The sequence below is a fragment of the Capra hircus genome, chromosome 11 (genome assembly GCF_001704415.2).
Source record: "Capra hircus breed San Clemente chromosome 11, ASM170441v1, whole genome shotgun sequence".
Classification (NCBI taxonomy): Eukaryota; Metazoa; Chordata; class Mammalia; order Artiodactyla; family Bovidae; genus Capra; species Capra hircus.
Window position 1 is genome coordinate 54,483,271 of NC_030818.1, and position 23,826 is coordinate 54,507,096.

The 23,826-nt window shown below is 40.3% G+C and overlaps 1 protein-coding gene across 3 annotated transcripts in view; it reads right to left on the minus strand.

Annotated features, from left to right (window-relative positions):
- CTNNA2 (catenin alpha 2) overlaps positions 1 to 23,826 on the minus strand; it is a 1,396,988-nt gene that overhangs the window by 89,448 nt on the left and 1,283,714 nt on the right. For all 3 annotated transcript variants that reach the window (XM_005686768.2, XM_005686767.2, XM_013967725.2), the window contains exons 10-12: positions 21,885 to 21,977; positions 21,145 to 21,301; positions 16,261 to 16,461 (exon numbers count right to left, since the gene is read on the minus strand). In XM_005686768.2, the coding sequence (XP_005686825.1) occupies positions 16,261 to 16,461; positions 21,145 to 21,301; positions 21,885 to 21,977 (451 nt within the window). The remainder of the gene's footprint in view (positions 1 to 16,260; positions 16,462 to 21,144; positions 21,302 to 21,884; positions 21,978 to 23,826) is intronic.

Sequence of the window (23,826 nt, forward strand, 5' to 3'; positions counted from 1 at the left end):
CAATAACCTCTGATATGCAGATGACACCACCCTTATGGCAGACTTTCTTTTCTTGGGCTCCAAAATCACTGCAGATAGTGACTGCAGCCATGAAATTAAAAGACACTTGCTCCTTGGAAGAAAAGCTATAACCAAACTAGACAGTATATTAAAAAGCAGAGACATTACATTGCCAACAAAGGTCCATCTAGTCAAAACTATGGTTTTTCCAGTAGTCGTATATGGATGTAAGAGCTGGACTATAAAGAAAGCTGAGCACTGAAGAATTGATACTTTTGAACTGTGGTGTTGCAGAAGACTCTTGAGAATCCCTTGGACTGCAAAGAGATCCAACCAGTCCACCATAAAGGAAATTAGTCCTGAATATTCATTGGAAGGACTGATGCTGAAGCTGAAGCTCCAATACTTTGGCCACTTGATGCGAAGAACTGACTCACTGGAAAAGACCCTGATGCTGAGAAAGACTGAAGGTGGGGAGAGAAGGGGATGACAAAGAATGAGATGGTTTGACTGCATCACTGACTCAGTGAGCATGAGTTTGAGCAAGCTCCAGGAGTTGGTGATGGACAGGGAAGCCTGGCTAATTGCAGCCTATGGGGGTCACAGAGTCAGACAGGACCGGGCAACTGAGCTGAACTAAATCAAGGTGGGAAATGATGAGCTCTGGAAGCTAGGAGCCAGGACAAAAAAAGTCCTGTTTAATCTGTCCCCTATTCCCTGGTGACTATTTGTCAGCTCTTTCTACCTCTCCAGAAAACCATCAGTATCCTCCTGGTTAGTCCAAATTCTTTCATACCGTGTATATTCTAGACTTTCTTTCATCAGAATCAGTCATCTGTTCCCTCTGTGGGAGTTCCTAAAAGCTGCCATTTTCATAAACTCATGTTTGGAAAATTATAATGTACATTTCAAACATCAAAATCGAATTCAAGTTCCAGAAGGCCATACATAACCCATGAGCTGAATTGTTTGATGAAAGATGAAAAAGGACTGCTTAGAAGAAGGAAAAAAATTCTTCTAAATTCTATCCACGATAACTACCCTAAGAGAATCAGTCAGCATGCATCTGCTTTTGTCTAGACACAAATTCTTTCCCCAGGGAAAGAAAATGCTTGCTTGGAAAATTCTTACATTTTATAATAAGCATTTCAAAAATAATCACAAATGCTTTGTAAGTTAAGAGAAAAGGATGGCATATTTAATTCTGAAGCTTAAGGAATGAATAAAAAATTGAACATGATGCTTTATTTAGCTACAGTGTTTGTGGAAACCAAGATTGATAAATAGTTAATTTTGGCACCTGTGAGGCTTTAAAATTTAAGATGACATAAGATAAATGCTAAGAATTTATTGATTCTGATCTTGATCATTAGGTGTGCAATTTTTAGAAAAGGTACAACCCCTAAAATAAGGTATTATACTATGTCAATTATGTTTTTCATTTATATGAATAAACATTTGTGAGCTTTGATTCTCATCAAGGTTGGAGGAAATGAAGAGGTAGTCTTAGATCTCAAGGTGTTAAAATTAAATTAGGAAGCAACACACACACACAGACACACACACACACACACAGATAGAGACTCAGAAAACAGAGAGACACCTTAAGACAGAGTAATGGACAAACAGAGTTTGCAACACAGGGCAGTATACAGTAGGGGCCTAATGAGTGACAGTAAGTAATGGGGCACAGAGGAGTGCGATCGGCTGGTATGGTTACAGACTTCACTCCCTCTCTAAGGAGAAACCAGCTAGTGTTAGAAAACTGGTAAAATATAGAAAGTCAAACCAGGTAAGGAGGTCATTTTGGGGTCACTTTGATCAGAATATGGGAGACCCAGGTGGTTCAGGTGATAAAGAATTTGCCTGTGATGCAGGAGACCCAGGTTTGATCCTTGGATCAGGGAAGATCCCTGGAGAAGGGAATGGCTACCTACTCCAGCATTCTTGCCTGGAGAATTCCATGGACTGAGGAGACTGGTGGGATACAATCCATGGGGTCACTTTCACTTTCACCAGAATATACAGAATTTTTCTGGTTCTTACATCCATCTGTTATTTTTCTTATTTTCCTATTTTTCTATTTTCCTATTTTCCTATTTCCTAGTTTCTTATTTTTCTAATCAGACTATTATATTTCTGGAATATCCTAATGATGCACCCCTATTATTGATTGATAACAAATTCCTCATTTTTTTGATTCAAATCCTTATCACTGGTGTGGTAGTGATTCTGGCTGAAAGAAATCTATTATTGCCTCACTTGTGCCCAATTAATGCATCTTGGCCACCACTTCCTGTGGACACCAGCACTGGCCCTTCTGACACTCCACTACCACTACCATGGATATCCATGATATCCTTGAAATGACAAAGAACTGTCATGTCTTTTGCAGTCCCTAGGATTCTGAGAATATGATGTAACTCAGTAAGAACTGGAAATTCATGTCTTCCTTTTTAGTCTTCAGTTCAGTTCAGTTCAGTTCAGTCACTCAGTTGTGTCCGACTCTTTGCGACCCCATGAATCGCAGCACGCCAGGCCTCCCTGTCCATCACCATCTCCCGGAGTTCACTCAGACTCACGTCCATAGAGTCAGTGATGCCATCCAGCCATCTCATCCTTGGTCATCCCCTTCTCCTCCTGCCCCCAATCCCTCCCAGCATCAGAGTCTTTTCCAATGAGTCAACTCTTCGCATGAGGTGGCCAAAGTACTGGAGTTTCAGCTTTAGCATCATTCCCTCCAAAGAAATCCCAGGGCTGATCTCTTTCAGAATGGACTGGTTGGATCTCCTTGCAGTCCAAGGGACTTTCAAGAGTCTTCTCCAACACCACAGTTCAAAAGCATCAATTCTTCGGCGCTCAGCCTTCTTCACTGTCCAACTCTCACATCCATACATGACCACAGGGAAAACCATAGCCTTGACTAGACGGACTTTAGTCGGCAAAGTAATGTCTCCGCTTTTGAATATACTGTCTAGGTTTGTCATAACTTTTCTTCCAAGGAGTAAGTGTCTTTTAATTTCATGGGCGCAGTCACCATCTGCAGTGATTTTGGAGCCCAAAAAAATAAAGTCTGACACTCTTTCCACTGTTTTACCATCTGTTTCCCATGAAGTGATGGGACCAGATGCCATGATCTTCGTTTTCTGAATGTTGAACTTTAAGCCAACTTTTTTGCTCTCCTCTTTCACTTTCATCAAGAGGCTTTTTAGTTCCTCTTCACTTTCTGCCATAAGGGTGGTATCATCTGCATATCTGAGGTTACTGATATTCCTCCCAGCAATCTTGATTCCAGCTTGTGTTTCTTCCAGTCTAGTGTTTCTCATGATGTACTCTGCATATAAGTTAAATAAGCAGGGTGACAATATACAGCCTTGATGTACTCCTTTTCCTATTTGGAACCAGTCTGTGGTTCCGTGTCCAGTTCTAACTGTTGCTTCCTGACCTGCATACAGATTTCTCAAGAGGCAGGTTAGGTGGTCTGGTATTCCCATCTCTTTCAGAATTTTCCACAGTTTATTGTGGCCTGGTCATTAGAAAACAATAATTAAATTGCCAATGTGTCCTTTAACCAGGTACCTCTGTTTTACTGGAAAGCCAGTCAATGCCTAGATTTAACTGACAATGATAAAGTGGCAATGATATGTACCAGGAACACTGGGCTAGATGCCTTTGAAATTTCTTAAGGGGAAAAAAAGCTTTGGTATTGTATTTTATTAATTCAACAAATTTTATACAATCTTGGCTAGAGTATAATTCTCCAAATGCTAAATACAACACATGCCAAATGAATAGTAAGTCACCTTATCTATCCCTATCCTCTTTCCCCTACCCATTTCTAAACTCCATACACACAACACACACATTCTGTATCCAAACTACTTTCCCGCTCTGCACTCCTTTCAACAGTTCTTAAAACCTGCAGCTGCTACTTCTTTAACCACTAATGTCATCCTTTATGTGTGTTCGTGGATATCTGGGAAATTCCTGAGCCCTAGCCAAAGAGATCCACTCAGCATCTCACACCTAGTTTTTACCCAAAGTTGATGCTGACCTGCTTCTTCTACCTGTACAGGAGCATCCTCATTGAACCTTCCATTCCCGAGTTTCTAACCTATCTCTGTAGGTCACCTGGACTAGAAACCCAGCGGTGTCTTAACAGCTTCCCTTATCCTCCCCTGACTTTTTCAGTCCACCTTGGTGTCCATTTGATTATTCCCCTACATCATTGGCTCTCCAAGAACTGTCCTGCATTTCCTGCATTCCCTCAAGGGATTCAAATCGTACATAAAGAGGTCCAACTTTATATTATGTTGTATCTGCAGTTGGCAACATCAGTTACCTCTGCAGTGATGTTAGTGTGGGTGAGGATATTGGACTACTTCACACTGAAATACATTTTTAGTTTTACTTTGAAAATTGGACACTAGAAAAGGGCTGTTTATTTCACTGTGTTGTTCCTTAAGTGTGTGATTGTGAGCCATCCTATATCCACCCTATGCCATCTCCACTTCCATGCCGGAAATTTATTATCAGGCTAAAATTGTTTCTCTTCCTTTCTCAAATTGTATTTATCTCAGATGGTTCTAGAGTTAGAACCACCTAGAGTCCCTCTCCCTGAGAGAGCTGGTCATGTCTAATTCTAGCAGAACATATTGTGTACAAACCAGTCAGCATAGAGAAGATATTTTCATATTTCTGCATTGCGTGGACAGAACTTTCTAAGCAAAAATGACTGGTAACCTGGTTCAAGGGATAATTCAATAGAAGTCCTAAAATGGTAAAATAACCTGGAGGGAGATTTACAGGTTTTAATTTTTTGGCATATCAATTTTACCTCGGTAAAGCTAAAATAAAGAAACAAGGGACTATGTTTAAACTATTATAGGTATTTTTGAAAGCAGAGTCCCCAGACAACTGATAATGTCATAGGGAATATGAACTCTCTAATAGAGGGACTTCCCTGGTGGCTCAGACGGTAATATGTCTGCCTACAATGCGGGAGACTCAGGTTCGATTCCTGGATCAGGAAGATCCTCTGAAGAAAACGGCAACCCACTCCAATACTCTTGCCTGGAAAATCCCATGGACAGAGGAACCTGGTAGGCTACAGTCCATGGGGTCGCAAAAAGTTGGACATGACTGAGCCATGTCACTTTCACTTTCTCCCCAGAGATATGCATTTACATTTCAAAAGGGACTGAAGCCACAGGAGCCATTCATTTGTATTCCGAAGAGTTGTAACAACCTGGGGAGTCTTTCCTGAAGGGAGTTAATTAACATTAAAGAGTGAAGGTTTTTCTCTCCTCCTCAGGACAGGGAGGGAGGCAGCTGAACAATTCCTATATAAGCTCCCAGATTTATAATTTTGTGGTTCTTTCCCTGTAGTATGGACCTCCTTCATGTAGACAGAATGTATCTGCCCTCATCACACTGCCTTGAAAAGCAGAATGAAGCACAGGGAAGGTTCTGGCAAGGTGACTGTTACTAAGAAAGAAATTTACTCTCTGAGCAAGAAAACTTACATTTGCGTTCAAGAGAAAACAAATAAATATTAAACACCATCAGCCAGATCTGTACAATACTTCACGTATGTAGGTTTCAGTCGAGGGTTTGAGACAAATACATGTTTGCCTGTTTAAGGGCTATTACATGAATGAAATTTCCCTCTCATTCCTCCTACACTTCTGACTTCCTACCTCCATGAACACCACAACCACCAATAAGTAAGACATTTCCTCCATATTGTAATGATTTTGACCTTTCAGGGAGAAATAAAATGGTCTACACCAATAGTTAGAGTTATATTAAAATGCATTTAAAATATATTAGGAAGTTGAGGCTGAACAATCTCAGTCATTATAGCTTCTGTTGAAATTCATTACTTTCATAATCTAATTTCAAGGTCAGTTACAGAGAAGTAAAGACTGTAATAGGCTTTCCAGGTCTAATATCTAATATTTCTGTCTTTCCAATAATCTGGTCCTGCCACCTTCTTCTGGTATTGATCTTACTTCTGTCCATACCCTCTGTCCATAGGGATAGGCAGGTCACTTTGACATATCAAATCATAACACTTGATGCCACTAGCAACAGAAATCAGATCAAGTGAATACGACAGTCTTTTACTTTTATCTAGCTTGTTTCACTTTTTCTACTTCATATTCAGTGCTCCCATTTCATTTAGTTTATGTTTTCCAATTTCTCCATCTCTTTTTCTTAATGTTCTTTCTTAAGTCTTTACTAACCATATATATACACACACACACATACTTCCCTGGTGGCTCAGACAGTAAAGCGTCTGTCTACAATGCGGGAGACCCGGATTCGATCCCTGGGTTGGGAAGATCCCTGGAGAAGGAAATGGCAAGCCATTCCAGGACTATTGCCTGGAAAATCCCATGGACGGAGGAGCCTGGTAGGCTACAGTCCATGGGGTTGCAAAGAGTCGGACACGACTGAGCGACTTCACTTTCCTGTATATATATATACATATATATGTATATATATATAAAGAGAATGTATAATATTTTAGAAAACAGGAATTTTTGCCCATCTAAAAACTTATGATATTTTATTCTACTTGTTTAACCTAGTATGAACAGAATGCTAGATTTCTAATTTATATTCAAACAAAATTTTGATATATTTCCATGTATTTTGGCATCTAGTATTATTGCTAAAAATCTAGAAAATTTATTATCTTAGTGATTAAAAAAAAATTTGAATGAAGCTTGAAACTTCTAATCCAATTCTGAGAATATAAATATTATTTTGTAAAAAAAATAAAAACAGGAAATTAACATGTGACACAGTATTATTAAAGTAAAAATTTTGCTCAGATCACACAAAATTTTATACTTGTGTTCATTATTTGCTTTCATACCTTATTTAAAACTACACATTGTATTTAATTGCATTGAGCAGCTTCAGCTGCATGCAATAAATTCTGGTAAATTTTCTTTTCATCTTTATTCTATTACAAATATTTTCTAATTTTCTTTGTTATAGCTTCTTAGATATACCCCTCATTTAAAAGTGGGCATTTAATTTCCAAATACATGGATTTCTTTAAACTATCTTTGATACTAATTTCTCATTTTAATATTAATTTCTTTCTTCTCTTTAATCATCCTCTGTGTTTTTTTCAGTCTTTTAACTTTATTGAGACTTTTAATAGCTAAGTCAAAGATGTCTCTTGGTAAATGTCACACTGCATTTTAAAATATGTGTGTTATTTTCAAATATCTTTTGATATTGGTTTCTAACATAATTCCACAATAATAAGAGAACAGACTCTGTATGATCTGCACCTTTAGATGATGAAATTTCTGTACCTGGTCTTATGTCTCTGGATATGTTCCAGTGTCTCCTAGTTTATAGTCTATGGGAACTTGAATAGAATTTGTATCCTACTTTTATATGAAAATTGTATAAATCTTAATTACATTGAATTGGTTCATAATGTATTTTGGATCTACTATATTTTTGCACTTGAGAAGAGCATGGCAACCCACTCCAGTATTCTTGTCTGGAGAATCTAATAGACAAAGGAGCATAGTGGGGTACAGTTCATAGGGTCACAAAGAGATGGACATGAATGAAGTAACTTAGCACGCAATATATTCTTCTACTTCTCTGTACATTCATTCTATCAATTTCTGAGAGTGGAACAATAAAAAAAAAAAAAAGGAAATCAGATCAAGTGAAATAAGCATACTCCCCACTGGCCAACATTATTCTCCTTTGATATGCAGAAGAGCAGGTGAAAGAAAGTGTTTCTCTTAATCCTGGAATCTTGAGTTATAAGCCCTAGGCTGCTATTCTCTACTAAAAAGAAAAATCATATCCAATTTTTTGTATTCAGTTCATCAATACATACATATTAAAGCTGAAAAAAGTGAAAGTGTTAGTCTGTCAGTTGTGTCTAATCCTTTGCGAGCCTGCCAGGTTCCTCTGTCCATGGAATTCTCCAGGCAAGAATACTGGAGTAGGTAGCCATTCCCTTCTCCAGGGGATCCAATGGTGTGATGATACAAGTTTAGGCCCTACGCACATATAAGAACATCTGCCTCTAAGAACTGACAATCTATCTGTGGACCACTGACACTGAAGAAGACATATTAAATGTCATCAGACTCAGAAATAGATCCTTGTTGCCTCCAACTGAAACTTGAGTCAGCTCATAAGCATAATTTCAATACACAGATGTAGAGGAGGAGGAAAAATGGTGAAGATGCAGCAAAGCGAGTGAGAGCAGCCTGGATGTGTTTTGCTTGGAGAAAAATGAATACACCTGTCCAGATAGAGCAGAGGGTTTATGCAGAGGATTCATGGACAATGACTGTCCATGTTGAGTTCAGTCAAGAAGCAAGCAAACAGTGAAACACATATAAACAAAATAAACAATATTGACCATACTTAGATGACAAAACATCAAGCTGAGGCTCAGGGGCATGAACTAATTTATGTAAGGTCACATTTAGTTGGTAGAAGTCAAGGAATAGAGTTCTTCTGACTTCTTACCTGGATTTCATTATCTACATGGTACTAACACAATGGTATCCCTCATTATCATATCCAGTTTGGGTACTTTCTATTTGCTCCTCTTACATTTTCTCGGCAAAATACATAGAAATGATGTAAAAAAAACCTCTCTTAGGAAAACTTTACTTAACAGAAGTATGAAAGTAAAAATTATACCATCTCTACCAAGTCAGAAAAGTCAATCTGAAAAGGCTACAAACTATATGATCCCAATTATATGACATTCTAGAAATTACAAAACTATGGAAAAAGTAAAAAGACAAGTGTTTGTCAGGAGATTGGGAGGGGGAGATGGATTAATAGAGTACAGTGAATTTTTAGGGCAGTGAAGAACACATTGCATGATACCATCATGATGGGTGTATGCCATTATGTATTAGTCCAAAAACCACAAAATATAGAACACCAAGAATGAGCCAAAATGTAAACTGTGGACTTTGGGTGATTATAATGTTTCAATGTAGGTTCATCAAGGGTAAAATATGTACCACTCTGGTAGGGGATGTTGATAATGGGAGACACACTCCATGTGCAGAATGAAGGGAATATGGAAAATCTTGATACCTTCCCCTCAACATTTCTGTGAACATTTAACTGCTCTTTTAAAAGTCTTGATTAAAAAAAAAAAAAATTACACCATCTGTTTGGTCCACGTGTTTTCCAAAATAATGGAATTTTAATCTTCATATATGAAGTGATTAATAATAGAATCCTCATTAAAGAGACTTATTTTTTTTAATATCCATTTTTTGGTCCCTTCTGAAGAAGGAACTGATGGCATGGTTCCAAAGCTCTCTCAATCTGATGATGTAGACATTGCTACAAATTTGCATCAGCCATCAAACTTACAAAAATGCATTTCAACATAATCTGTTCAGTGAAGAACAAGCTTCTCTCTATATATCTAAGCATAACATTATTGAATGTACACCCTTTTCCACTTTCCACAGCCCCCTGACTTTGGAAACAAGATCTCTAAAGATGGATCTCATTGGGTGTGCACTCACTACCAAGCTATTGGCAATTTGTTATAATTCAGTTTTTACTAAAGAGGCAATTAAATATGTAAGTATTTAGTTGGTCTGATGTACATCATGTTTATGGTGCTTCCAATAGCCTACATTAGATTTATAAAAAATAAATAGGCACATTTTTATTCAATGTCATCCTAAAATTTTAACATACTAATAATCCACAAAATTGTGTTTTCAAAAGTAACTCAGCTTTCATGTCAAAACAAAACATACATTTCAAAAAAATTTTACTTACTCTTTACTAAGTAATTTATCGAAAATAAAATACAAGCTGTCTCATCACTCTTTGGAACTTTCTCGATTTTTAGCCACTTAGTGAAGGTAGTCAGTTGGTAAAGCTGGTCTCTACAGAGCCCCACACATGCATCATTTACATGTTAAAACAGAGATTCGCCTGTATTTGCAAATCCCATTAGCATCCAACTCTGGTCTAGTCAAGCCTCTTTGAACATTCTGCCCTTTTTTTTCATTCTTTGTAACAGACTTTCACTCCGCTCTCGTCACCATACCCTATGGCCATCATACAGAGGCTCCATTTTGCCTTATTCAAACTTGCTCTTATTTTGGAATATTTCTTTCTCTTGTGGCAATTATCGTAAGTGAGAATTATTTTGTCCACCCCAAGAACATCTAGCAATGTCTAGAGCCACCTTTGTCACAATTTGAAGTGGGAAAGGAAGAGGTTCTACAAGTATCTAGTGTGGTGAGGCCAGGGATGCCAAGCATCTTTAATCCACAAGATAGCTCCCTCCACCCCAAGAAAGAACTACCAAGACTCACGTGTCAAAAATACAGAGGCTGAGAACATCTGCCTTAGAGTCTTCAATCTAACAACTCAGAAATAAAACTGAGCAGAACCTGGTAGGTTGTAACAAGGCAAGAGAAAACAGTGATCTGTCTTCCATGTCCTGGATTCTTCCTTTTCCCCCCCTTTTCTTGGCACCTTCCACTCCTTGTCCACTGCCCTGTGTTCTCTCCCCCAAGTAAAATGTAGTCTCAGGACAAAGTTTGACAAACGTATAAAAAAAGTGACTGCAAAAGATTAAAAAAAAAAAAAAAATCAGGAGCAAAATGTTATGCCCAGAGTCCGAGTCCCCAAAACTGAGAGAATAAGACGTCCACAGCAATGCAAAAGCATAAAGGGGTTTATTGCTAGCTCGAGCTAGGGCTCAAGTCTCATCCAGCGCAGTGGAGTCTTGACGAGAGCCCCAAGCTCTGAATCACAGCTGCTTATATACAGGCGGTCTTTTGTCTCAGCAATAGTGTAGTTGGCATGTGGTGATTGACTCAACCTTGGGTCATCGTGGTGAATGACTTAACCTTGGCGTCATCGGGGGGGACCTTGGTGTCATCGGGGACCTTGGTGTTATCGGGGACCTTGGTGTCATCGGGGACCTTGGTGGGGCTTCTTAGAATTATGACTCATGCTTACAAGAACCTGAGGCCTAGGCCTAGTGTGGCCCATTGAGCCTGTCATGGCTCAGGTCAGGTCCCAACATTCCCCCCTGTCTTTTGATCATATAGAGGAATCTTCCTCTATCTGAGGGTTCAGGGTGATTTATCTGGGTCCTGTCGACGGGTGAGCTTCATCTTTCAAGGGTTGGAGGGATGTGGTGTCACCTTCCATTTTCTCTGGGCCTTGGGTATTAGTGATCTGAATAGGAGTTTGGGGGGCTTCCCATGTGACATGAGTGATAAAGAACACACCACCACCATCTGGCCAATGCAAGAGACATAAGCGATGCAAGTTCTATCCCTGGGTTGAGAAGATTTCTAGAGGAGGGCATGGCAACTCACTCCAGTACTCTTGCCTGGAGAATCTCATGGACAGAGGAACATGGTGGGCTATAGTACATAGGATCTCAGAGAACCAAACACCACTGAAGCAACTTCCAGGCAAGAATACTGGAATGGGTTGCCATGCCCTCCTCCAGGGGATCTTTCTGACCCATGGATCTAATCTGTGTCCCTTACATCTCCTACAGGCAGGTTCATTACCAATAGTGCCAGCATAGGAGCTTTTGTTTTGAGGATGTGGGTCTCCTAAGCATAGCCAGACACAGACAAGGGGACTAATCCATTTTATAAAATCTATATAACCAACAAAACTCTGTATAACCATAATTATAGAACTGACCTGTTCTTCTTCAAATTCCATGTCTCTAGTACATTCCCCCTCAGAGAAGGCAATGGCACCCCACTCCAGTACTCTTGCCTGGAAAATCCCATGGACGCAGGAGCCTGGTGGGTTGCAGTCCATGGGGTCGCTAAGAGTCGGACACGACTGAGAGACTTCACTTTCACTCTTCACTTTCATGCATTGGAGAAGGAGATAGCAACCCACTCCAGTATTCTTGCCTTGAGAATCCCTAGGGACGGGGGAGCCTAGTGGGCTGCTGTCTATGGGGTCGCACAGAGTCAGACACGACTGAAGCAACTTAGCAGCAGTACATTCCCCAACAATTCTAATTAGCAACCAGTGAATTAACAGCTGAAGTTTTTTATTAGCTTGTATATTTAACCATTTCTCATGGAGAAATTCTAGGTATTAAGTCACCATACTCTTGTTGTTTAGGTGCTAAGTCATATTTGACTCTTTTGCAGCCCCATGAACTATATATAGCTTGCCAGGCTCCTCTGTTCATGGGATTTCCCAGGCAAGAATACTTGAGTGGGTTACCATTTGCTTCTTCAAGGGATCTTCCCAACCCAGGAATCAAACCCACATATCCTGCATTGGTAGGATTCTTTAGCACTGAACCACCAGGGAAGCCTAAGTCACCATTATATTATACATTTTTAAACCTCATGTTCTACATGAGATAGCCAGTGGGCATCGTCATAGGAATGACAAATAGAGGCATTCTTCCTCCATGAGGAATCAGTATATATGTCAATGGTCCTGCTAACAGCTAAATTTTTGCTTTCATTTCTTAGACAACCTCTCTAGTTACCCATAAAAAAAAATACTGTTCTTGTTTAGGAAAGAAAAGAACCAGTGAGGATAGAAGGAAAATAATTTATATACCTTGTATATTCTAGTTCTTAGCCCACTAATATCTACTTTTCCTTGACATGTATTCCTATATTTTCTGCTAGTTATTTATAATCTGTCTATTTCAGTCTCTTCTACCTGGCTGCTTTCCTAGTGATCTTCAATAAAGAATGAAAAACAGAAAGAATCTAAATTCCTTGCCCTTCTCTTCTTTTCAATTAAGACTTGGATGGGGAAATCAGAAGCAGGAAGGTGCCTTTAGTTAAGTGCTCAGAGTACTCAATCATTGCAAAAGAAGGGCTGAGATGATAATTTTTAAAGATTTGAAAATTAGCAAATAAGAGCAAAATCTTGATTAGCAACAATAATCCAGGGTAGATTGCTCTGTTTCATTGATTTTTTTTTTCAGTGAAAAAAAAAAATTCAACCGGAATATTATTTACATTTTAAGACTTTGGGTGAAAATTATGTTAAAATATTTCACTCAACTAAGCACACTGTCCTTGCCTTTATGTAGATTTTGACCCCATGGGTACCACTCCTGCTGTTCATTAAAGCACTCTAAGATGCAATAAGAAAAAGTTCCAGAATGTTTCTTAAACAATGTTTGAAGTTTTTGTATGCACAAAATCACATGTAAACTAGCTCTGGGTGTTATCTGCTACAATCATCAATTCCAAACAGTTGTGACCTGAGAATTCTGTCTCCATGTCCTCCACCCTTCTTGGATACTCTACACTCAGTGTCAGATTGGAGGAAATGCTGCTATGTATCAGATATACCCCATGAAGCTGAGACTTCATAACATAATAGAAGCAATGGGTCAGGAACTGAGAACTGCAGAAATGTGAGAGGGTCCCTTTAAGGGTGAATGGGGGAATAAAAAAACAACATATACTGGAGAGTAAAATAATTGTTTTCTTTTTTTAAAGATTTTTTTAAAGGGGACCATTATAAAAGTCTTTATCTCTTTATTAAATTTGTCACAATATTGCTTCTGTTTAATGTTTCAGTTTTTTGGCCCCAGGGCGCGTAGGATCTTAGCTTCTCAATCAGGGATTGAACCCGTATCCTCTGCATTGAAAAGTAGAAGTCTCAATCATTGGACCATCAGGAAAGCCCTAAAGTACCTGTTTCTAATTCTTTTAAATGAGTAAAATAACACTGTATGACTTGCACTGTGTTGCTCTAGTGAATGCAAAGGGCAAGTCTATTTGAAAGAAAATAGTGCTGAATTTCAGTTAATTAAACTGTGTGGGGGGCGGGGGGGGGGGGCCTTAGTCGCTCAGTTGTGTCTGACTCCACTCTTTGCAACTCTTTGGATTGTAGCCCACCAGAGATTTTTTCAGGCAAGAATACTGGAGTGGGTTGCCTTTTCCTCCTCCAGGGGATCTTCCTGACCCAGAGATCGAGCCCATGTTTCCTGTGTCTCCTGTATTGCAGGCAGATATTTGCCCTCTGAGCCATCAGGGAAGCATGAGTTAAAATGCGAAAGTGTTAGTGGCTCAGTCATGTTCGACTCTTTGTGATGCCATGGACTGTAGCCTGCCAGGCTCCTCTGTCCATGAAACTTTCCAGGCAAGAATACCGGTCCACTCCACTGTGCCGTTCCTTCCTCCAGGGGATCTTCCTGGCCCAGGGATCAAACCCAGGTCTTCCACATTGCAGGCAAATTCTTTGCAATCCAAGTCACTAGGGAAGCCCCTAATTAAAATGTAGATATATCATATTATTGTCATTATTATTTCTAATTCTAAGTCTGTCAGGCTTCTCAAGAGCAACAATCCCTAGATATGGGTGATATGTGATATGACCCTATTCCCTTTCTGCATATATTTCAGAGTGAGCAACCAACGTCTGTTTACCTATTGTTTCTCCTTGCTATTCTAGACAAGCAAATAGCTACAGAAGTCTTTGTAAATATCCTTTCCCTGTAGAAGGAAACATATTTCTACTAACATATCTTATCATGTAGAACTTAGAACACTGCTATATCTGACTTTTCAGAGACACATCTGTTTTTAACATGTATACTATCATGTAAGAATTGAATCGCCAGTCTATGTCTGACGCAGGATACAGCATGCTTGGGGCTGGTGCATGGGGATGACCCACAAAGATGTTATGGGGAGGGAGGTGGGGGGGAGGTTCATGTTTGGGAATGCATGTAAGAATTAAAGACTTTAAAATTAAAAAAAAAAAAAAAAGCCTAGCAATGGCACCCCACTCCAGTACTCTTGCCTGGAAAATCCCATGGACGGAGGTACCTGGTGGGCTGTAGGCCATGGGGTCGCTAAGAGTTGGACACGACTGAGCGACTTCACTTTCACTTTTCACTTTCATGCATTGGAGAAGGAAATGGCAACCCACTTCAGTGTTCTTGCCTAGAGAATCCTAGGGACGGCGGAGTCTGGTGGGCTGCCATCTATGGGGTCACACAGAGTCGGACACGACTGAAGCAACTTAGCAGCAGCAGCAGCAGTAGCAGTGGGCTCCAAAATTCATGTACAGACCAGAGACGATTCCCACTGAAGCTGAGGTGAGTTCCTTCTATGTATACACAGAACTCGATTTGTTACCCATTCATAACTCCAGCCAACATATAGAGTTAAATTCTATTCATCTTCTCTCCTTCCCTGGACTTTCTACTTTCATTCCCCCATATATTAATGGACTTCCTTGCTGGCTCAGACAGTAAAGAATCTGCCTGTAGCGCAGATCCCTGGGTTGGGATCCCTTGGAGAAGGGAATGGCACTCCACTCCAATATTCTTGCCTGGAGAATTCCATGGACAGAGGAGCCTGGCAGGCTACAGTCCATGGGATCACAAAAAGCCAGACACAACTGAGCAACTAAGATACATACATATCAATACACAAGACACGAGGGATTTTAGAAAGGGTCTGAAGCCAAGAGACATCACTTAAGAGCAAAAACTACTAAAAAATAGGTCAGTCATTGACATAACTATCCAAAGTTATGGGCTGTTGTGTTAACTCAGTGGAAGCAAGTCTTTTTTCCATCTCAGTGGATTAGAGAACTATGACAGGCTCCCTGTTGTAAGTAACTGTGTCTCATCAAGACCACGATTCCCCAGAGGGCAGCCACGTACCCCTGAAAGAGGATATGCAGACTTTGACCAGTGGAGTTGGGCATATACTGAAAGTCTAGCCCCTTTTCAGTAACCACTACCTCCTGTGATCACCTCATATCCATGTACTACTGAAAGCCTTTATGCTTGCCCCCGGTTGTGCATGGTCCTTTCTCATAGTCCTATGTTCTCAAGAAACAGAGAAATGCTTTTCAAGTTCAAAATTCCAAGTTCTAATCACATACTCACTATTCTCTAGACTCGTGACCTTTTTCCAGTCTCTTATCTCATTCACAATTCCACTTTCACATTCATAATGGGAGATAATAAAAAATCTGCCTACTTCATAAGGTCCTTGTGAGAATCAAATGATTATACACAAAAACTGTAGAGCAGTATATACTGCAAAAACAATAAATTGTGATTCTGCTAAAGTATTCCAATTCAAACTCAAGAAATAAAGAACACCAATTTTATGATCATGTGTGATTTAGAAGCATAAAGACCTACAGGAAACAATGAAACAGATTTATTCAGGTATGGAAATTCATCATGGGGCTGACATTTTGGTCGAATCTAATATCCATGGTTACCTGTCTCAGATAGCAGTTTTGTAGCTTCCAGCACCTTCTCGGTATAAACACCAGCTTCGTAGTTCTCCATCTCAGCATTGATGATGTGTATAACTCGAGCAGCCCGGCCCCTGATGGCCCCTGCAGTCCGGTCCAGAGTGTCCACATCCCCCTCCTGAAGGGCGATCACACATTTGTTCACATCCTCCAAGATATGGTTTTCTGTGGAGAGGACACATTCACATTTATATGATTTTATATCACTGGTGGCGGTGGTTTAGTCATTAAGTTGTGTCTGACTCTTACGACTCCATGGACTATAGCCTGCCAGGCTCTACTGTCCATGGGATTTCCCAGGCAAGAATACTGGAGTGAGTTGCCTTTTTTTTTTTTTTTCCCAGGGAATCTTCCTGACTCAGGAATCTAGCCCTGCTCTCCTGCATTGCAGGAGTATTCTGTACCGACTAAGGTATCAGGGAAGCCCTTTATATCACTGACACAGTTAAAAACCAATCAGAAGGCCTCCCTTGTGGCTCAGTGGTAAATAATCTGCCTGCCAATGCAGGAGACACGGGTTTGACTCCTGATCCAGGAAGATCCTACATACTGTGGGGCAAGTAAGCCCATGCGCCACAACTACTGAAGCCTGTTCACCCTAGAGACTGTGCTCTACAACAAGAGAAGACACTGTAATGCGAAGTTCGTGCAGCACAACTAGAGAGTAGCCCTCCCTCACCACAACTAGAGAAATGCCCGAGGAGCAATGAAGACCCAGCTTGGACAAAAAATAAATACATAATAAACATTCCAAGAGAAAAGAAGAAATACTGAATAAATATGTCCTTTGAAAGGGGACAATTATATATTTGTACTCTAAGGTATTTTCAAGAGAAAGAATTCATTAAGTAAGGAGATAGAGGGATGATGTTCCAACTAGAAAATAACATAGAAGGGAAAGTAATAATAGAAAGCATGTGCATTTCAGAGAGGGTTACATTGTTGGGGTGAACCCCTTAGGTACTTTGGATATTACGCCTGAATGTGAAGCATAGTTTTTAAAATCATAAAAGATTTGCCAGCAACATAATTTGTGATAAACGTCCTTAAATTTTTGCAGCCTTATTCTTTCAGAAAAGATGTAATCATGTTAAATCACTGACAACCAAACGATTTCCTTATTATTAGCTCTAAAACTACAGTTTCCAAAATCATAAGCAAAGTTCAGTCTGTGAATGTTTTAAGGGAACAAACTCAAGACCCTGGAGTTAAAAAAAAGTAAGTGAAAGAGGAAGAGGCAAACAAAACAAAACTTATAGACATTATGGGATTGAGTTAATAGCTTTTTCAGATCTTAGATGCCTGTTATTTTGTGAGCCAAACCCAAGAATTAAACTGTCACATGGTTAAAGCCAAGACGCTCATTTTAAAACAATATTAAAAATGGTAGTTTTTGCCCAGCGGAAAAAGTTTAAGTGCTCTAACACAGTCGTTTCACTTTTTTATGAGCCCAGACCACATCAGAAAATTGGTTTCGTTTCTGTAATGTTAATAGCTAGCATCATTGCTCCGCAAATTTGTTGCTTTTCATATGGACAAATTAAGTACTCAGGTAGCATGAAAAAAAGAAAGAAAAACAAAACTATCCCTTAAAAAAAAAACTTTTTTATTGTTGCCTCCAAAATAGAGTTTCCTGCCAGAATTCCCTTAAGAAGAAACTGATACATAAAATGTCATTAATGCCATTCTAAAATATCTCCTGGGCCAAACCTGCAATTTACTGATGCAAATGTTTTGGCTCCAGCTTACAGAGGAGATGAGAAGTAGTTTCCCCAACTATTGGGCTGTATCCACAGTCTACCAGCAGGACAGAGTGGGCTGTGTCATTATTTGTCAAGCCCATCTGTGGAAAGGTGCCTGCTGCCTCCGATTGTCAAGTCCAAAGGCACGCTCCAGCGGGTCCTGCCAAGGCCGGCTTCCTGACAGCTCCTGTTCATTTTCCTGTCATAGCACGCCACGGCACTTGTACCACTGCAGTTGGACCGTACAGTGCTATCAGCAGAAGCCAAAGCCTTTTCGTGTTGCTGGTAATAATGAGATGCACAAAGGAACGGCAGGGAGAAAGGTGGCAGAGAGGCAGGCCCGGTGGAAGAAAATTAAGAAAAGCTTGCGTTTTCGAAACAGCCTGAGATAAGACTCCTTGCCTTGCTTTTTTCTACCCTCAGAAATTTCTGTACATGCATTTAAAGAAAAGGATAAGTTGGGAAAGTTTTAAGTTCTGAAATGACTCCTCTTTGAGAAAGGTAGTATATAGATATTTTCTATTCATTTGTAAATAGGGAGGGTAGCAGAATAAGATTTCCAGGGGCTGTTAGGATTGCTGTGTGAGATCTGAGGCTGGTTGGAGAGTCCCCCTCTCCCTTTCTGGGGACCCGGATAGCCATCCTGGCAAAGATTGCTAGAAAAAAGAAATATCTCAGTCTTTGTGTCCAGTCTTCTGTTCCCCACCATTCGGATCCCCAATATGCCGAGCCAAACAATTTCTAAGCTTTTCTGAGAGATGCATTTCTTGGAGACCTTTTGCATTGTTAGGACTCATGTATCAGGGAAGCAAAAAATTTCACGAATGATAACGCATTGAGTTCTTTATTAGCCAATCCCTGGATATAGGTATGTTTAAAAGAATAGCTGCTTTGACAAGTCATCAAAAGTAAAGCACCTTGGGAATGAAGAACAAGTCAGGTTTCTAAAAAGGAAGAGATAGTGGACCTACGGTACTATAGGGCAGGAGAGAGGAGGGGATTGGAGGTGGGGAAAGGAGACGCAGTGAAAACTGGAGAAATACCCTTTTATCCAGACTTACTAAGAACTATATAGATTCTGGAAAGAGGATAATCTGGATTATAATTCCACCTCCGCCAAGTTACCTCCCCGTTAGTGACTTATTTTTCTCAAAGGAAGATTCAGAATAGTGATACCTAACATAAAATTTTGGTGTGAATGAAAGCAAATAGTAGAAAATCAGACAAATAACAGATACTGTCAACTACGAATTGGCACTTGCCATGGGTGCTTGTCGTTTGCTCTACAATGATTAAATCATGTGCTGCTGCAGCTGCTGACCTTCAACACCCCTGAAGGAGTTCAGGGAGGAGAGCAGAAATGAGGTACTCCATTCTCAGGGAAAAACTAGCAGCACAGGTCCTCAGATAGTCAGATGGTCTCAGGAGCTGATTTTATGAGCCCAATTCTTGTATCTCCTCATATCTAGAAAAGCACTAAATTCCTTCATGGTGACAACTGTTTCTCATGACTAGCAGAAGCTTCATGAGACCAGCAGAAGCTTCATGAGACCAGCAGAAACTTTTAAATATGTGCTTAGTTGCATGTACTCCCTCTTTACCAAAGCCACATATATACTCTCCTTCGCCCCTACCTGTTTGAAACAGTTTCTCTAGCGCTATCTGAGGTGTGGTCTCCTGGGCTGCAGCCCTCATATCGCTCAAATAAAACTTAACTCGCCATTCTCGAGTTGTGCATTTTTTTTTAATTGACAGCACCAAGCATGTGTTGGCTCATTTTTCCCATCTCCCTTGACTTTCCTTCCATGATTTTAAAGTTGGCTTTTCCATCATCCATCAGATCCACAGGTTCAACTGTGCTACTCTTAGACAAGCTTTAAACACAAGCCCAGTGGGAATTCATCGTCAGTTTCTTGGTGAATGGAAAGACAACTAGAGAAAAGCTTCCAAATACACCAAGCCTGCCCCAGAAATCCCCTCCCTTTTGCTGCAGTCAGGCTCCATCAGTCTGGATCCCGTGAGCTGTGCTACAACCTCTCCCTCTCAGACCTCAGTAGTCCAGGTGGAGGCCAGGGCACATGGGTTGGCAGGTATGATTTCCATACACTCTGGATAGTGTCAACACCTGGTTAATTTGAATTTTTAAGGGCCATTTGGTTATTTTAATGCCTCACAAGGGAGTTGAGGCTTCTGGTGACCTCCTTCCTCATGCTCCCACAGAGACTTCTCTATTTGTATTGGGCCGAATCTGTTTGGAAAAAGGCCCATGAGCCAGCTGGCAACCCACTTTTGAAACAGCATTGATGAGCCCTGTTAAAGGTAAAATTGACTTCATGGCTATTCAAATGTGCTAACATCCCGTGTGTTAGTTGCTCAGTCATGTCTGACTCTTCGTGACTCCATGGACTGTAGCCTGCCTATGGGATTTTCCAGACAAGAATACTGGAGTGGACTGCCATCCTTCAGTCTGGCTTCATCTACAAAGCATTAAGTTACAATTTCCAGTGATGATGAGTTCTGTTTATTTTCACTTCCTTCCACAATCTCATGGTCAAGTGCTCAAAACCTCAATAGTTCCTAAGTGCTTTCTAATGGGTTCATTTGGTGGCTAAGATTTTTTTTCCCAGCTTATCAAAAACCTATGTAACTTCATTTACTTGTGGGGCAGGGAGGGTTGGGGGGATGGGGTGGAACTTAACACAGGCAAATTGGAATAACTAATTAATTTTTTTTTCAACATAACCAATCTCATATCCCACACTCTTTTTTAGATGGGTGATTTAGACGTAGCAAAGGCCATCCTATTTTAAGAACTCCAGGAACTAGAAAGGAGCCTAGGTCTACTTACATAATCTTTCAGGTTTCTAATATCTCAATCAGAAAGTTATGTTTTCCCCCTAAATCCCTTGACTCAGTGTCTTGAAATAATGTGTACAGCAGAGACAAATTTTCAAGAGGGTGTTACAATCACAGTTGCAGAGATGATTGAAAGCTCGAAGGGCCAAGGAGAGCACTTGAAAGAAAGACCCATCACACTTGCAAGATATTCCTCATCTCATCTTATTCTCTTCCTTCAACTGTCTTGTAAGGGCCCGTTTGTGATTACCTGAGACGGAAAGGAAGTCATCCACCGAGGTGATGTCATCCACAGCCTCTGTCAGCACTCGAACTTGTTTTTCCCACTGGTCCTTGAAGACGTCCATGTTGTCTTGAGCAACTTTGCTCTGTGGCCGGGCAGCCAATGTGAGAGCAGCATTGATGACCTATTTGTTAGAAATAATCCATGGACATACGGATTACACTCATCAAAAGAGGAACAAGCAAGTCAAAGACCATGGTGAAACCCTGGACCTTGCAGCTTCCACAGATAAGGGGATTCTTGGGGATTGAGAGGACAATCAAAACATGAGAGATGGAGTAGGTTATCAAATATTAGTCTTTTGTTTGCTCTTCTTTTTTTTTTAAGATATAGGTTTCCAAAAGTGTATACTGAATCGAGTCTTTTTAGCACAGATGGGGCAGAAATATAACTCTTGTTCTCCATGTACAAGCATATAATCTTATGAGGGAGACAAAGTGAATAGATATGGAATGTTGAGATAACAATTCAAGACAAATAGAAAAAGTCAATACGGATGGAAAAGAAATAATCACTACAGTAATTTTGGAGAGACTGGAGCAATTAGCAGTTCTTTTTGAGAAAGGCAGAACCTGAAATGGTCCATGATTGATGGGTAGCACTTTCCAGGGAGAGGAAAATGGACAAGACAAGGAATGAGTGACATGAAGGCTGGAGTGCACAAGATCCAAAATATCAGCTTTGGAAACAAACTGAATGAGGCTTACCTGAGGACACAGGCTGTCAATCTGAGTGGCTGCCATCCGAACTAATTTCACCCCTTCTTCATTGTTGGAGATGGAACAGGCCAAATTGGCAACCTGTATTGAAGAGGATTGAAGTGAAAATGATGTTAGGGCAAAGGGGAAATAGGCTGCTGTGTGACTTTGCACCTTCCCTGGAGAGCACCACATCCAGGAGAATCCTTTCACAAAGAAGATAAAGGGACCCTTTTGTGTTCAACCGAATATTACTCAGCCTTATGCCAGTAGGCATTTTTGCCAGAAGAGCAAGGTGTTAATAACAAGTCATTGCTTCAAGATTCTTGAGTACACACAATAATGCATTTTAACTGGGCTCTTCTTAACTCTCTTCCCCTCCATCTATACTCTCACTTGAACCTCCTAAGACTGATTATTAGCTGCAGGACACTGTGATTTTGGCCACATCAGTACTAAATTCTGAACAGTGAGAGAGATGCCATGGGCAATACTTTTAATTTGAGACTCAAAAGTAAACTAAAAACCAGAGTCCGTTACCCCCAAAGATCACAAGATCTGCCTGTTACATACAGTTTGTAGGGAAGATGTCAGTCCACCAGAAGTCAACTCAAATGCTTTCAGGGGCTAGAGAAGTCTGAGAGGTGTGTAAAAGGGCTAGTATAGTCCAAAAGGCAATGGAAGAATTAGAACATGTAGGTCTAGTACAAAGGCATTCAAATTTGGTATTTTAAACATATTATATCAGCCAAAACAGCTGAAATGGACTCAGATTTCCAGGTCAAGCATTTCAATGTGTGTCATTCCTTTTCTTCAAGGAGTTAGAATTGGTAATACAAGGTCAGATTGACTGGACAAGGTCAACACACATAAAGCGAAGATCAAAACACTGAATGCCTCATGAAGCTAGGGTCAAGAGAACAGGAAGGTGGGAATAAGGAAGGGACAAAGGAGAAGGGAAGGGATGCCAGGGCTGGGAGCAGGAGGCCCAGTAGTGCAAGTGATTAGCAGACAGAATCCTTGGGAGCCTCCTGGCCACCTGCCTTTGTGTCTACTTATTTCTGCCTTTCAAAACCAGATCACTTCCCTATTACACCTGTTTTTTTGTGTGTGTGTGTGTGTGTGTGTCTTTATTTTTTATTTTTTTGTTTTTTTTTTTTAATTTTAAAATCTTTAATTCTTACATCCGTTCCCAAACATGAACCCCTAATGCCCTGGTGGATTTGAATGCACTGTGCAAGCATATAGTATCTAATGTGAAAGAACCATCACTGTGGAGCAGAGGAGCACACAACTGAGATCACTAGGCTCGACCATTAGCCAGTTCTGTTAAGTCACGTCACATTCGGAGGACCGTTTCCTTATCAGCAAAAGGAGATGGAAAAAATAGTGATACTAGGGACATATTTCAAGTTTATCCCAGTGAGAATATAAGCTATGAGAAACCACAGATTAAGTTCCAGAAGTTATCATATCATTTCTTACATTTTACAGTTTACCTTTGATTCTTCATGTAGTTCATTATGTTACTTAGTTTTCAAAGAGAAAGACAAATATGCCTTCAGTTCAGTTCAGTTCAGTTCATTTCAGTTCAGTCACTCAGTCGTGTCCGACTCTTTGTGACCCCATGAATCGCAGCACACCAGGCCTCCCTGTCCATCACCAACTCCCGGAGTTCACTCAAACTCACGTTCATTGAGTCAGTGATGCCATCCAGGCATCTCATCCTCTGTTGTTCCCTTCTCCTCCTGCCCCCAATCCCTTCCAGCATCAGAGTCTTTTCCAATGAGTCAACTCTTCCATGAAGTGGCCAAAGTACTGGAGTTTCAGCTTTAGCATCATTCCTCCCAAAGAAATCCCAGGGCTGATCTCCCTCAGAATGGACTGGTTGGATCTCCTTGCAGTCCAAGGGACTCTCAAGAGTCTTCTCCAACACCACAGTTCAAAAGCA